The sequence below is a fragment of the Epithele typhae genome, assembly GCF_022376455.1.
Source record: "Epithele typhae strain CBS 203.58 chromosome Unknown BXZ73scaffold_48, whole genome shotgun sequence".
NCBI classification, from domain to species: Eukaryota; Fungi; Basidiomycota; class Agaricomycetes; order Polyporales; family Epitheliaceae; genus Epithele; species Epithele typhae.
Genome location: NW_025954239.1, coordinates 192,945 through 207,325, shown reverse-complemented (window position 1 = coordinate 207,325; position 14,381 = coordinate 192,945). Strand labels below are relative to the sequence as shown.

The 14,381-nt window shown below is 65.7% G+C and overlaps 7 protein-coding genes across 7 annotated transcripts; 3 read left to right on the top strand and 4 right to left on the bottom strand.

The window, feature by feature from the left end:
- Positions 1–25: 25 nt before the first annotated feature.
- On the bottom strand, positions 26–1,200 carry BXZ73DRAFT_104163 (LIM-domain-containing protein; the record flags this gene model as incomplete). Its single annotated transcript, XM_048015808.1, has 7 exons — positions 26–79; positions 137–355; positions 430–751; positions 808–815; positions 870–938; positions 1,053–1,073; positions 1,135–1,200. The coding sequence occupies 7 exons, from the start codon at positions 1,198–1,200 to the stop codon at positions 26–28; spliced, it is 759 nt and encodes a 252-aa protein (XP_047875053.1).
- A 330-nt stretch (positions 1,201–1,530) lies between these two features.
- BXZ73DRAFT_51407 (eukaryotic translation initiation factor 5A) lies at positions 1,531–2,318 on the top strand (the record flags this gene model as incomplete). Its single annotated transcript, XM_048020625.1, has 6 exons — positions 1,531–1,569; positions 1,644–1,719; positions 1,778–1,860; positions 1,915–1,935; positions 1,997–2,062; positions 2,121–2,318. 6 exons carry the CDS (start codon positions 1,531–1,533, stop codon positions 2,316–2,318), a joined length of 483 nt encoding a protein of 160 aa, XP_047875052.1.
- Positions 2,319–2,994: 676 nt separating this feature from the next.
- Positions 2,995–3,816, bottom strand: BXZ73DRAFT_104161 (uncharacterized protein; the record flags this gene model as incomplete). Its single annotated transcript, XM_048015807.1, has 5 exons — positions 2,995–3,182; positions 3,313–3,457; positions 3,520–3,558; positions 3,615–3,703; positions 3,765–3,816. The coding sequence occupies 5 exons, from the start codon at positions 3,814–3,816 to the stop codon at positions 2,995–2,997; spliced, it is 513 nt and encodes a 170-aa protein (XP_047875051.1).
- A 538-nt stretch (positions 3,817–4,354) lies between these two features.
- On the bottom strand, positions 4,355–6,248 carry BXZ73DRAFT_51359 (uncharacterized protein; the record flags this gene model as incomplete). The annotated part of the gene is made up of 4 exons (XM_048020613.1): positions 4,355–4,738; positions 4,834–5,652; positions 5,711–5,859; positions 5,924–6,248. The coding sequence occupies 4 exons, from the start codon at positions 6,246–6,248 to the stop codon at positions 4,355–4,357; spliced, it is 1,677 nt and encodes a 558-aa protein (XP_047875050.1).
- A 420-nt stretch (positions 6,249–6,668) lies between these two features.
- BXZ73DRAFT_79735 (uncharacterized protein) lies at positions 6,669–8,899 on the top strand (the record flags this gene model as incomplete). The annotated part of the gene is made up of 8 exons (XM_048023151.1): positions 6,669–7,248; positions 7,449–7,635; positions 7,740–7,824; positions 7,956–8,046; positions 8,107–8,288; positions 8,559–8,572; positions 8,601–8,693; positions 8,746–8,899. The coding sequence occupies 8 exons, from the start codon at positions 6,669–6,671 to the stop codon at positions 8,897–8,899; spliced, it is 1,386 nt and encodes a 461-aa protein (XP_047875049.1).
- A 46-nt stretch (positions 8,900–8,945) lies between these two features.
- BXZ73DRAFT_91627 (uncharacterized protein) lies at positions 8,946–10,563 on the top strand (the record flags this gene model as incomplete). Its single annotated transcript, XM_048026048.1, has 7 exons — positions 8,946–9,004; positions 9,068–9,400; positions 9,462–9,570; positions 9,606–9,834; positions 9,917–10,073; positions 10,214–10,334; positions 10,489–10,563. The coding sequence occupies 7 exons, from the start codon at positions 8,946–8,948 to the stop codon at positions 10,561–10,563; spliced, it is 1,083 nt and encodes a 360-aa protein (XP_047875048.1).
- A 635-nt stretch (positions 10,564–11,198) lies between these two features.
- On the bottom strand, positions 11,199–14,381 carry BXZ73DRAFT_104158 (uncharacterized protein; the record flags this gene model as incomplete). The annotated part of the gene is made up of 8 exons (XM_048015806.1): positions 11,199–11,292; positions 11,351–11,610; positions 11,673–11,881; positions 11,920–12,902; positions 12,954–13,532; positions 13,588–14,101; positions 14,149–14,214; positions 14,267–14,381. The coding sequence occupies 8 exons, from the start codon at positions 14,379–14,381 to the stop codon at positions 11,199–11,201; spliced, it is 2,820 nt and encodes a 939-aa protein (XP_047875047.1).

Sequence of the window (14,381 nt, the reverse complement as noted above, 5' to 3'; positions counted from 1 at the left end):
AGGCCAATCAACCAATCGAGCCAGCTCACGCCCCCGCCTTCCCGAGCAGCGCATACCCGCTCCCCGCAGGCCCAAAGTGCTACACCCCCAAAGTCAGCCATTCTCGTCGCTCAAACAAAATCGCATGAGCACGCACCTTGCCGTAGCACGGCTTGCAGAACGGGTCCCCCTCCCGGTCGACGAGCTGCCCCGCGTTCAGGCTCCTCCCGCACCCTGCGCAGCGCAGGCACGCCTTGTGCCACGTCTTGCCCACCGCCTTGACCTGCTCCGCAAAGTACACGCTCTTCCCGCACCGCGCGCACTGCGGGTTCTGCACCGCAAACGCCCGCCCCGTCATCGTCGGCACGAGCGGCTTCTGCCCGTGCCCGTGGTGGCCGTCGAGCGCGGCGCCGTACCGCGTGCCCGTCATCGACGGCGCGAGCGGCACACCCGTGGGGGAGAGGGAGCGGACGGCGCGGGGACGGCGTGCGCGTAGTTCTCGTTCCCGTGCGCGGGCGTGACGATGTCGTCGACGTCGAAGTCGGCCATCAGGTCGTCCAGCGCCTGGAGCGCGAGCGAGCCCTTGCGCTCTGGGCTCAGCGAGCGCGTCGGCGCTAGCCTCGGCTGCGGCGCGGGCGGTGGTGGCTGGGCGGTGGGCGGAGCGGGAGGGGGCGACGCAACGCGGCGGGTGCGCGGAGAGACGTCGCGGTCAGTGGGGAGGTTGCCATGGCGGAGGTCGACGGTGCCGAAGAGCTTCACATGGCAGATTTTGCTAGCCCGGCGTAAGAGGTGAGGGGTGGCGGGGAGGGGTGAGGGGGAGAAACGTACCAGTACGGCTGAGGGTAGCGAGAGTAAACGTTAGGCATATAGTCGCCTGTGGCGGCACGCACCTTTTCGTCATGCTCAACAAGTGCGAACGAGTCGAGGCGCTTGTCACAAGACGTACAGCGGAGACAGGCCTGCGAGACAGTCAGGAAGAGGGCGCGTGCGCGAACAGGGATGGCGTGCCTTGTGGTAGAGCTGGGAGGAGGACCGGTCAGAGAGTGGTGGGAAAGAGCACAGGAGAAGCGCACCTTCCGGCCAGGGCCCATGATCTTGCCGAGGACGCGGGGACGAGTGAGTGATCGGGCGGGGGCGGAGCACGGGCAGACGGACCTGTTCTGCTGCGTAGACGGACGTGCTGCATCGCGCACACTTGGGCGCGCCCCCGAAGGATCGCATCGCGGGCAGAGGGGGTGGAGGTGAGGGTGAGGGTGGAGGGGAGACAGTGGAGGGGGAGACAGTGGAGTGGAGGAAAGAGACGGTCTTGAGCTGAGCGCCGGCTGAGTCGATGGCAACGACTCTGCGTCACCTTCAGACCCCCGGCCCGCTCCCCCGCTCGCAATGTCGCAGGCGGCCGGGCACGGTTCCCACGGATGATGCGGAGATGGAAATTTGATCAGGGCGCCGATTTTTGTGGGTGGACGCGTTGCAGCTTCCTCCATCCCGTCCATCTAGACTGCTCCCTCTCTCCCTTCCCTGCGCCCTCTCCTCCCCCCATAAACGACCATCATGTCCGACGACGAGCAGCACCAGCACAACTTTGACCAGGTACGCACACAGCTTTGCTCCATCTCGCTTAGATCTCGGTACACCCACTCACGCTCGCCCCTTCCGCATTCCAGGCTTCCGCCGGGGCCTCGCTCACCTTCCCCATGCAATGCTCGGCCCTCCGCAAGAACGGCCACGTCGTCATCAAGAGTCCGTTTTTTCTACCCGTCCCGCTGCGCTCGCGACTTATCGATATCGCCCCTTCCAGGTCGCCCTTGCAAGATCGTCGACATGTCCACCTCCAAGACGGGCAAGCACGGTCACGCCAAGGTCCACCTGGTCGCCATCGATGTACGTCTCGTTTTCTCGTCTTCAACTCCCCACCGTGCTCATTCGCCTCCCCAGATCTTCACTGGCAAAAAACTGGTTCGTCCACTCCGCGCGGGCTGATTAGATGCCGATCTCTCATACAATCTCGGATCTGCAGGAGGATATCTGTCCCTCTACGCACAACATGGATGTTCCCAACGTCCGCCGCAACGAATACCAGCTCGTGCGCCTCCCTTTCTCCTCTTTCCGCCTGTTTTTCCCGTGTTTATCGGACATGGCAGGTCAACGTCGACGACGGCTTCCTCAACCTGATGACGACCGACGGTACCGCCAAGGACGACGTCAAGGTCCCCGAGGGCGAGCTCGGCGAGAAGATCGCGGCCGAGTTCGAGGAGGGCAAGGACCTCCTCGTCACCATCGTCTCCGCCATGGGCGAGGAGCAGGCCATTTCCTACAAGGAGGCCCCCAAGGGCGCTTAAGCGCTGTCCCCCGTCCCCGGCCACGTACGTTCCTCTTCCCCGCCCGTCCCGGATATCGCGCCATCCATCCCCGCCTGACGCCCATCACGCGCACACACAGGTGTATATTCTTCGCCCCGTTCCCGGTCTCTCTTGCTGTTGTTGTGTCTGTCATTCACACGCCCCTCTCCCGCCGTGTTGTGTTCAGTTGTGTTAAAGCATCAGTATCCCCGTAGCAGTACCTCCCATCACTTGCATGTACCCACCACCGCCCGCCGCCCGCCTGCCACGCGCGCGCGCCCATGTATCGTCCTAGGCCGCCCTTCCTGTGCCATACAATGGATTGCCGCGTCCCCACAGTCCATCCCACCGCCAGGTCGTCTCGGTCTCATCGTGCACTGCCCGACGTGGGCGCGAGCGAACAGGCCCATCGATCGAATCAGATGCGCGTCGTGGCCCATCGCCGCGCAACGTCGCATCACTCGCGGGTCCTCAGAGCTTCAGTCCTTGGTCTCTCGTGGCACGCAGTTGGACGAGGGAAAGAGAAAAGAGGGCGCCTTCAGATACAAAGCAGTCGTACATCGCTCCGTAGCAGTCGTACTCGGACAGCACGTCCCTCGCACGCAAGCACGGTCCCTGCTTCTACACACCCGCCCACCAGGGGCGCTCCTCGAGCCGAAACCGCGGGCGGGCGCGCTCACATGGTGTTGACGGTCGTGATGAGGCCGACGCCGAGGATGGTGGCGGCGATGACAGAGACCGCGGTCAAGGCCGGGTTGAGGCCCTGGCCGAAGGGGCCGTCCCAGTTGGCGGGCAGGACCGGGGTGAGCGCCACGGCGGAGAGGTTGCTCGTGTGGTTCACGCCCGTGCACGCGCCCGTGTAGACTGCGGGGAGGGCGGTCAGCGTGTTTTTTTCGGCGGCGCGAGCGCGGCAAGGAGGTGATGGGTGGAGCGAGTGGGACGGGGGCGGGTTGGGGCGGGGCGAAGGAAGGCTGGAAAGAGAGAAGACACGCACGGGTGATCGCGGAGACGAGGCCGGTGCGCTCGTCGGTGGGGAGACGGTTGTCGGCGATGAGCTGCTGGAACATGCACGTCTCGCACGACATGATCGACGTGAGCATCGTGTCGTTGCACAGGCAGAGGTCGTCGCTCCCGCACGCCTGGTGAGCCCGGGATTAGCGTCGGCGGCTTGCGCGGCTGCAACGGAAAGCGGGGGACGTACGGTGATGGTGCCCTGGGCCAGGTTACAGTCCGTGCTGCACTGGAGCCCTTGCCGTCAGCATCACCCAACAGAAAACAGAGAGATCAAAGACGAACGTCGGTGCGGGCAGGGTCGGCGGAGTTGAGGAAGTCGGAGGCTTGGATGAGGCCGATGGGAGCGGGGAAGGTCATGTTCAGCGCAAGCACTGGATCGGACGAGTCAGTGTACGCCCTCTTCGTGCGCCGAGCAAAGGCGGGCGAGCGGACCTTGAGACGCGAAGCAGGCGACGACGGCGGTGAGGAAGAGAGGGAACTGCATGGCGAGCGAGAAGGAGCGGAAGACAGCAGGGGCTGGATGGCGGTGCGAAGAGAAAGTGAAAGCGCAAGGGCGGGCCTGCCGGAGGCGGAGCGAAGGGAGGAAGGGGCGGAGAGCGAGAGCAAAGGCGATCGAGGAACACGACGGACGGGAACAAGATGAAGGACGGCAGAGGCGCCGAGGGCCACGCTGCCATAGCGATCCCGACAGCGGCCGCATCACCCGCACCGTCCTCCGGGCTCGCCGGGGGCCCAAATCGCCCTCTCCCCGTTCGCCTTGCCCCGCTATTTCGAGCGTCCACGTCCCCCACGTCCTCCTCCAGCTCGCAGCACACTCGCTGTGGACTATGGCAGAGCAAATAAGATAGCTGGTAATAATACACGGCAGGCCCCACACCCGCACACGGACCAGTGTCTGATCCCTGGGCTCGCGATTGGCCCTGGTCCGTCCAGACTGCCAGCTGCCGCCCGACCAACAAGCGAACCACCCACATCCACGGCCCTGGTCCCACAGCAGGCCACACAACCCATCTTCCCACCACCTACGGGAACACGCTCTCGCTCCTCGCCCGCCCCCCACCGCCGCCCGGCGGGTGGCCCACGACGGTGCCCATCCGTCTCCGCACCACCAACGTCTCGTCGAACCGCTTCGGCTCGTAGTTCCACGTCGCGTACAGCCGCGCGTCGGGCAGCGGCCGCGAGCTCTCCTTCTCCTTCTCCTTCTCTTTCTCCTTCCCGTTCACCATCCCGTTCGCTTCTCCATTTGCGCCCTTGCCCTTCCCGCCCCCCGCTGGCGTCGCCGCCGGCATCGGCGACAGGCTCGAGTTCCACGGCGCGTTCACCCCCGGGCCGTACGTCAGCTTCTGCGGCCCGCGCTGCAGCACCGGCGGGTGCTGGATCCGCATCGTCCGCGCATACACGTTCCCCTGCGTGCCAATGTCCGACCGTCAGCCTGCGTTCTCTCGAGCAAAGCAGCCCTGCGCACTGCGCCCCCGCACGAGAACAAACGCGCCAGACTCACCGAAAGAACGTGCCGCGCCAGCTGAGGGATCCGCGAGTCCTGCCGCACAATCGACGGCACCACCCGGTCCTGCACTGTGATCGTCCGCGCCGGCGCCCCAGGCAGCACCCGTTTCCCCTCCTCCCCGTCTCCCTTCCCGCTCCCGCTCCCGTCCGGCGTCCCCGCACCCGACCCAGAGCCGGTCCCTCCAGGTCCCTTCGCAATCGGGATCGCACAGCTCGCAGGCATCGCCGACACCCGCGGCAGGTTCGGCGCCGTGCTCCCATACAGCGTCGCCGGCGCGTCCCACCGGTTCGCCTTCTCCGTCTGCTGCACAAGTGCGAGCCCGACCCGGTACCGCGCCGGGTTCACGCCCACCACCTTCTCCGGAGGCGGGTTCGTGAGCAGGTGGTGGTACGCCCCAAGCAGCGCCGGCTGCGTCGGCAGGATCTGTGGCGGTTGTCCATGTGCGGCGTCCATGCCTGGTGGCCGCGAGGGGAGGTGCCGCGCGGGGAGGGCGGCGAGCGAGGACTGGTCGTACGGCACGACCGCGTGGTAGTCCGCGGACGAGGTCGCAGTCGACATCTGCGCCTGCAACGGGGGCGTCGCGGAGCGTTCCCGCTTGACCGCGTCGTTCGCCAGCGGCGCGCCCTCGGCGGGCGGCGGACTCGCCACTCTCTGCGCGTCGGCGGTCGGGAAAGGCGGCAAATAGTCGGGGATGTGTTCTGGGGGCTGCCAGCTCGCCGTTCGCAGGCGTTTTCGTGGGGGCGTGGAGGGGTTCGAGATGGGGAGAGCGGTAAAGGGGGCGCGGGCGGTGGACGTGGAGGTTGAGCGGGAGATCTGGGGTCTGGTCCATGGGCTCCGACTCGTCTTGGAGATCGTCTGCATCGGCCATGACAATGTCTGCCTTGGCGAGCTCGTCGGATGGGGTGTTTATCTCATCGTCCTCGCTCTCCTCCCCTTCGGATGGGAGGTCTTCGGGTACGGGACCCCATTCGAGCGGGATGAGATCGTCTTCGTCATGGCTGAGGCCCAAAGCGAGTTGGGCTGCACGGGAGGGGCGACGGCGAGGAATGAGGGCACAGAGAGCGCAAGAGGAGAGGAGACGCACCATTGATTTCGGCCAGCTCCTCGACGCGTTTGGCAGAATGGATGGCGTAGCGGGCCATGTCGCGGCCCTCGACGGCACAGTACTCCCTGAGCTCGTCCATGTTGGTGCCCAGCTCGCCAAAGGCTTCTATCGCGTCGCGCGCCACGATGGACCTGCGGCCGGCGTGTTCGGCATACTTTGCGACGGTGGCGGAGAGATTGGCGAGGTAACGGGAGAGGAGGTCAGCAAGGACGAAGTTTGCCTGGGTGGAGGAGCGAGCGAAGCCGTGCGCATGGAGAGTCTTGATGGTCGCGGTCTCGAGAATCTTCTTTGCGCTAGTGTCCATCAACAGCGAGCAGGAGGAGTGAGCCGGGCGAGAGGGTGGTGGAGGTGAGAGCGTCGTTGGCCCGCTTCCGCCGCGCGCGTTCAAGCTCCGCCGCAGGGGGTTTGAGCGGCGCCAGAAGTTGAGACTCCGCAGGGACGAGATCACTTCCCAATCATCCGCCCTCGTCTGCTCGACTCTCACCCACCGGTCGTCGTCGTCTGCGGCGGGCGGGTGTGGCGGGCGGCGGCGGCGGGGCAGACAATGAGAACGAGCAAAGCAGGACGCGCAGGGGGAGGAGATGGCGGACAGGAGGAACGTTCGTGCGCGGAAATTTGAGCGATATCATTCTGGACGAGGTCGCCCCGGCCACCCGCCACGGCTCGCGCGGCCGCTCCGCCAGGTTCCAATCGCTCTCTGCCATCGCCCTCATCCTCCCCAGCGATGGACCCGACGACGACGGGCGCTGCCTCGCCCTCCCAGGCCACCTCCACCCCTGCTCCCTCTCTCGCCTCCACCGCCGCCCCTCGCAAGGTCCTCCATTCCAAGCGATCCTTTGGCACCAAGCACTCCCTCGCCCACAACCGCCCTGTGCTCGACTCCCCTGCCTACGACGCCTCCGAGGAGGACAATGACCCGCTCACCGACGACGGCGCCTCCTCTGTCTCCAGCTCCGTCCCACACCACCCCCGCACCGCGACCGCCCGTCCCGCAGCCGTCGCCGCGCTTGCCAGGACAACCCGCCCGCGCCACGCGCTCGCCGCCTCCGTCGTCTCCTCTGACGACGGCGGGCTCGACAGTCCCACCTATGACGGCGATGTCGAGAGCATCACCACCACCCGCGGCCAAGGCGGCCGCGATACCCCCTCCTTTCCCGGCCCAGCGCGCTACGCGTCCTCAATCGCCTCTACCCTTGCCTCCCCTTTCCTCTCTTCCGCCCCCCTGCACGACTCCGACGACCCGGGCGCGACCGATGCGCCCACCACCGACGCCGATGCCGACCCGCGCCCCCGCTCCCACTCCCGTCCCGCACCCGCCCCCCGCGCCCGGCGCCCCGCCGGCGTCTCCCGCCCCTACCTCGCCCTCCTCGCTGGCTGCGAACGAGCCCGCGCCCGCCGCCGTCTCTGTCTCCGCCTTCAACCCCGCGAACCTCTCCCCGCCGACATCCAGGACTATGCGCGCGCGTGCATCGCCGGCACCGACCCCCTCGGCCCCGCCCGCCAGTACCGCATCAACCCCCCCCGGTCGGCCGCCCCGTGCGCGTGTACTCGGACGGGGTGTACGACCTCTTCCACTTCGGCCACGCGCTCCAGCTCCGCCAGGCCAAGCTCGCCTTCCCGCCGCCCCCGGACGCGCCGGAGCACGTCGTCTCGGGCGTGCACCTTCTCGTCGGCGTCAACTCGGACGAGCAGTGCGAGGAAACAAGAACATGCCCATCCTCCGCACGCCGAGAGGTGCGTCTCCCTCGTGGATCTAGCTGGAATACAATCATTCATATCTATGCGATCGGGCCAGGTGCGAGGCAGTCCGGCACTGTCGGTGGGTGGACGAGATAATCCCAGACGCGCCATGGGTGCTCGACGCCGCGTTCATCGAAAAGGTACGTCCCACTGTGTCACAACCGCCGCCGGTGTCGCGGTTGCCGCTCGTGTGCTCTCGTTGACATCATCTTTTTTCGCAGGTGCGTACAGGGTCGGGTCCCGGCCGCGGGTGTGGCCATACTGACGGCAGATCCAGCACCAGATCGACTACGTCGCGCACGACGAAGACCCGTACGCGTCTGGGGTGCACGACGATGTGTACGCGTTCGTCAAGAACGCTGGTGAGTCCACACTCACTCTCTTAAACCCTCTACAATGTTGAACGGGTCCCCGCGCGCCAGGCAAGTTCCTGCCCACCCGGCGCACGCCCGGGGTGTCGACATCGGAGCTGCTGGAGCGGATCGTGAGCGGGTACCGGCTCCGGGTGTTCGACAAGAAGTTGATCAAGATGGGCCACCCGGAGCTCAAGGCGGAGGGCAGCGACTACGACGACAGCGCGCCGCCGTCGGGGCGTGTGTCGCCCGTGCGCCGGCCATAACGTGCAGGCGGTTGCTGCCGGCTGCGTGTGTGCGACTCGGGGCCGCTACGCGTCGGATCTCTGCCGCAGATGCATGGGACAAGTGCGTGCGGCGGACCGCAGAGCGATGCGCATCGGACGGTGGGGGGAGGGAATAGGGAACGGAGAGGAGAAAGCCAAATACTGTACACGCACGTATCGTTATTCGTACACACCGCTGGAAAGCCAGAATCATAGACTACAATTGCTGAGACTCTGCTGAAAGCCTGCCGCTAGCCTGCGAACCATATGTAAGCGCCGCGGGACATCGCGACCTAGGGCGGCAACCGTGACACTCGGCTTGTCCGCCACCGTCGCACTCACTTACTCGAAACGCCTCAGCCGCTACCCCGTCTCGTCCAAAGACCCGCAGTAAGTTATACACGAGTACTGTAGCACCCTGAAACCTCCTTTCAAACGACAGCCGAGGCGAAACACAGACACTAGTACTAGCCCTTGAACTTGGTGTCTCGCGGAGTCCGGAGATCACCTCGTCGAGCCATGTGCGGCCGCTTCGCGCTCGGAATTTCGGTGAGAACAACGATCTCCGGATGCGGCCACGTTCATACGCCCGCTAACCACCCGTCCGCACCTCCTGAATCCCAGCATGAGGAAATCGAGGACATGCACGCCTACAACGTTAACGTCGCCAACTGGGTCGGCAGGGACCAGTTCGTCCCGCGGTACCTTCGCTCACCCATATATGCGCTAGATTTATTCCCATTCTCACTCACTTCTTCGCGCAGATTCAACGTCGCCCCCCGCACGAACGCGCCCGTCATCCGCCGCGGGGACGACGGCGCGTCCGGGGGCTCGTCGAGCGAACCAGGCCCCTCCGGCTCCCACCCAACTTCCCCCACCCCTGGACCAGTCTCCGAGTCTCCGTCCACGAAATTCGAAAAACCAGCGACGGTGATAATGCAGACGATGCGCTGGGGCCTCGTCCCGCACTTCAGCAAGCACGACACGAGCGGGCAGCTCAAGACTATCAACGCTCGCAGCGAGGCTCTCATCGAGGAGCCGCACGGGCTCTGGGCGAGCGTCAAGGGCCGGAAACGCTGCGCCGTCGTGTGCCAAGGGTGCGTTCTCGTGCTCACCGCCCCGCGTGAACCGGCGCTGACCGCGGCGTCGGGCGTGCAGGTACTACGAGTGGCAGAAGAAGGGCAAGGAGCGCGTGCCGCACCTCACCAAGCGCGCCGACGGGAAGCTCCTCCTCCTCGCCGGCCTCTGGGACCGCGTCGAGCTGAAGGTCCGTCCGTCTCAGGCTCTCTGCCCGCCCCGCAGGCCCCGGTCCTCACGGCGACGCGTGGCATCTCAGGCGAGCCCGAGCCGCTCTGGACGTTCGCGATCGTCACGGCCGCGGCGAGCGCCCCCATCGCCTGGCTGCACGACCGCCAGCCGGTCGTCCTCCCCGACGCCGCCGCGCTCTCCGCCTGGCTCGACACCTCCTCCGGCCGCTGGTCCGCCGCGCTCTCCGCGCTCTGCGACCCCCCGCGGACCCGCCATTCACCTGGTGCGCCCCCGAACCTTTCCATCCTCGCCCCTTCGCTCTCCCTTCCACCCTGATCTCTCTTTCTGCCTCGTCCTGCCGTGAGAGGGAGCGGCTGACGCGACGCCCGCTCGCAGCTACCCCGTCCCCAAAGAGGTTGGAAAAGTCGGCGTCGAGTCCCCGACGTTCGTCCAGCCCGTCGCTGCCCGCGCGGACGGTATCCACGCGCTCTTCGCCGCGCAGGCCGCCCGCGCCGTGGCGACGTCCCAACTTCAATCCCAATCCAACTCCCAGCCGCAGAAGCAGGTCTCCGTGCCGAAGCAGAAGCGCAGCCCGTCGCCGGAGCCCCGCCGCGCTACGCCCAAGAAGCCCAAACTCCACGCCCACGGCGACCACCCCGCAGCGCCAGCGCCAGCACTCGGCGCGGATCGACGGGGGACGCGGAGGACGCCCGCGACGGCGATTCGGACGTCGAAATCGTCGAGCCGCCTCCGGGCGTACGCGCTACCCCGTCGCCGTCAAAGGTATGTACGGTCGAGGCGGTTCCTGATCCAGACTTGGAGTCGTGCGCTCACTGCGCGCGTGCCGTCGCAGCCGGCAAGGCGGAAACCACCCAAGGTAACGCTCTTTCCTCGTTTGACTACCCACGCTCTGCTCATCCCCCTGTTTCTCCCCCAGCCGTCTCCACGGAAAGCACCGCCCACCGCCGCCGATGGTTCGGCAAAGATCACATCGTTCTTCGCGAAGAAGTAGTCTGGACTCCCTATTCCCCACTGTCGCGCAGCGTTGTATTTGGATTTCGTTTGACCCCCATGTTGTACCGCACCAGTCTTATGTACAAGCTTGGTTAGCGATCAATCCATCGCACAGACACCCAGACAGCGATGGGTTTGCAGCGTTTATTCGCGGCCCCGTATCGACGCTGCACGGAGCCAACTAAATCGTAAGCGTACAGTGGTAGTGGACTACTAGTACTAGTGCGAGATCGAGAGATCGGAAAAATCAGAGAGACGGCGAGACGGGAGCAAAGTGGGGTGAGGCAGGCAAAGAGACAGAGACGGGGGACGGGGACATGACACACAGGGACGAGCGGACAAGACGTATGAGACACAATCGGGGACGGAGCAAACAGCAAGACAAGCAAGAGGAACGGGGGCGGACATCATGGTTGAGCTGAGCAGACAAACGGGACGAAAAGGTGCGAACGTGCAGTGGGAGTGAGTGGGGATGGGGATGGGGATGGGGATAATGAGAAAATTGGTAGGGCAAGTCGATATTCACAGCAAGACGGCAGAGCCGAGACAAACGGCACGGCGCAACGCACAGAATGTCCAACACGTCCGTCATCTCCGCTCGCAGCCCAACCGAACTACCAGACTACGCGATGCTCACTGCCAGTACCCCTGCTGCTGCCTGGGCTGGTACGAGTAGAACCGCTGCCGTCCGAGCCCCCCTGGGGGTACCCAAGTGACCCTGCGGGCCCTGGCCTTGTGGCTGTTGAGCCTGCTGGGCCTGAGGCTGGCCTTGGCTCGCACCGAACCTTTGCGCATAGAAGGCGCTCTGGCCCTGCGGCTGCACCCGTCCACCCTGTGGGCCCTGTCCGACGCCTCCCTGCCCGACACCGGCGGTCCCGACATCCTTTACGCCCCCGACGTTGCCCCCGTACGGCTTGTACGCGTTCTCCGGGGATCCCGCCGCAGCGCGCGGCGCCGCGTCCGGCAGACGACCCATGAAGCCCTGCATGCCCTGTACGCTTCCACCGCTCCCGTAGAGACCCTGGTGACCGTGCTTGCCGTACGCCTCCGCGCCGTGGGCGCACTGCCCCCGCCGATGCCGCCACCCATCCCAGCCCCGACGCCGACGTTCTGGCCGGCGAGCGAGTGCGAGTGGTGCTGGTGCTGGTGTGCGCCGTACCCGCCGAGCCCGGCCGGGTCGTCGTACGCGTTCGAGTGCGGCTGCTGCCCGTGCCCGTACAGGCCCGTCTGCGCATACGGGCTCTGCGGCTGATGCTGCACCTGCGTGGGCCCACCCATACCCGCACCAACGCCGGGCGCCTGCTTGCCCGCGGGGCCTACCGAGGGTGGCCCCGCGGTTGGTGCTGTGTCGGACCCTGGAAGACCGCGGGGTATTTCACGAACGGCTGCGGGACGCTGTAGCCCGAGTTGTACGGCGTGCCGTAGTACTGGCTCTGTGGGTACGGCTGGTAGTAGTACGGCGGGAGTGGCGGCGGGTAGCCTTGTTGGGGGCCCTGGCCGGCGGGCTGCGAACCCTGGCTGCCCTGCGAGGGCTGGGGTTGCTGCTGCTGCTGCGAGCTCTGCGCATTCCCAGTGGGAGGCAGGCCGGGCTGCTGAGAGCCGGGGATGCCCTTGATCTGGTCGTCATGGCCGAGGACGTTGCGGTTCCCAAAGGTACCAGGGCCAGAGTAGGACTCGTAGAAGGAGTCGCGGTTCTGACTGTAGCCGTAGTCCTGGCTGAAGTTGCCCAGATGCTGGCCCTGGCCCTGGTGTTGCCCGAGCTGCTGTCCGAATGCACCGTACGGGCTCTCTTGGCTTTGACCGGCTGGAGGAGTAGGGGTGTGGAAGTAGGGTGCCTCAGCCTGGCGGAAGTAAGATGATGGGCCGCCTTGAGCAGGCTGTTGTTGCTGCTGTTGCTGCTGAGGGGTGGAATGCTGCTGCTGTGACTGGACCTGCTCGAGGTGGGTCTGCAGACCATACGGGAGGTGGCCCTGCTGAGACTGGTGACTTGCAAGCGCGGGCTGAGACTGTTGCGAATACGGAGAAATGGCGGAAGTGGTTGCGGAAGAGGGTAGTGAGGTCTGAGTGGTGAGGGAGGGAGTTGAAAGGGATGAAGGTACGTTTGAGGGGGGCTGCTGGACGACGGGAGGGAGATGAGGAGGCTGCTGGGGGGCAGGCTGAGCGGGGGGCTGTTGAGCAGGTTGCGAGACGGAAGGTTGGAAGAGGGCAACAGAAGCAAGGGAGGGTTGCGAAGGCGGCGAGGCTACAGGAGCAGCAGGTTCCTGAGCTTGCACGATGGGTGCAGGGACAGGGGAAGGCTCGGACTGAGCAGGGATCGGCTCCGGAACCACTTCGTGGCTGTACGAACCGTTAGTTACACATTTCAGACGAAGATAATCGACGACTTACATGGGGGCGTCCAGGTCCTCCCCACCAAGGCTCAGACTGCCAAATTGCATGCCGATCTTCTCAATACCAGAGCCAAAGCTGGCAGGGAGAACGACGGGCTGGTCCGTGGTCTTGAATTTCGTAGCACGGTGTGAAATCGGGGTCGGTCTTGAAGAGGCCGAAGGAGTGAGAGGCTTGGCGGGAGGCACGGCAGGCGAGACCGTTGGAACAGCCGGAGGACCGACTCCTGGAGGGACAGCTGGTGCGCTGGGTTCTATGGGAGGTTCCTCTGCGGTTGTCGTCTCAGGCGCAATGGGCGCAGCCTCATCAACAGCCACCGGGGCTTCGGCTGGGGGTGGAGCACGAGGCTCATCGTCCCATGTCGGGGCCTGTACAGTAGTAGGCTCCTCCCAGCCAGTGGAAGGCGCAATAATTTCAGTCGGCTCTGCAGGAGGAGAGGGCTCGGGCTGGGTAGACGCGGGGGGAGGAGTGGGAACGGAAGCAGGTTGAGGAGCAGAGACGGGGGCGGGAGCGGGAGTGTGGGCAGGAGCAGGGGCAGGAGTGGGGGCGGGAGGGGGAGTAGGCTTCTCTTGCGGCTTGCTGGAGGGTGCCTCAGACGACCATTTGGCGAGAAGAATATGGAGAACGGACGTACCTAGCGATCTGCGCCCATGAAAGCTTGGACGTGGCGGGTTTGGTCACAACCTTTGCCGCGATGGGAGCGGGTGCTTGAGTGGGAGGGGAGGCGGCAGCGACGGGGGCAGCGACGGGGACTGCGGCAGGAGGGTGGGTAGAGCCGTTCAAGACGGCAGTGTCTCCGCCCCAAGTGGGTGGGGTGCTCCAGCCCCAGGCACTGGTATCCGCGTCTGCATCGGGGGCCCCGCCGTCGGTGGTGAGCGGGGCGGCGGCGTCGGGAGCAACGTGGTCCTTGTCGTCCTGGCCGGTGAGAGACGGCTTGGTGCGATGACCGTTGACCTCGTGGTGCCCGCCACGGGCAGAGGCGCCGCGAGCAGCGCCGCCGCGAGGGCCGCCCCTAGCCGCACGACCGCCTCTGCCACCGCGGAACTCGCCACGGTCTCTGGCAGAGGACGCATCCTTGTTGTAGGAGGCGGTGGGCGTGGACTTTTTGTCCTTCTTGCGGGTGACCGAGCCCCATTGCTCCGCGTGCCCTGGACGGAGTTGGCGCGCAGAAGTGGGGAGAGAAGACGAGACGCACCTTCAAGGATCTGGGTCGACGCAAGTGTCACATCTCCGTTGACCTCGACGAGGAGCGACTGGATGTCTGTGGACGGGGCGATGGGTATGGAGCGGAGGCGGGGGCGGAGGTGACGCACCGTCGTATGACCATGTGGGAAAGGCTTCGAGGAGCTGCTTCGCCTGGGGGCGGAATCTGTCGGTGGGCGAGTCCGACGGGGGCTGTTGTTTGCGGTAATTCGAGGACTTGTACAT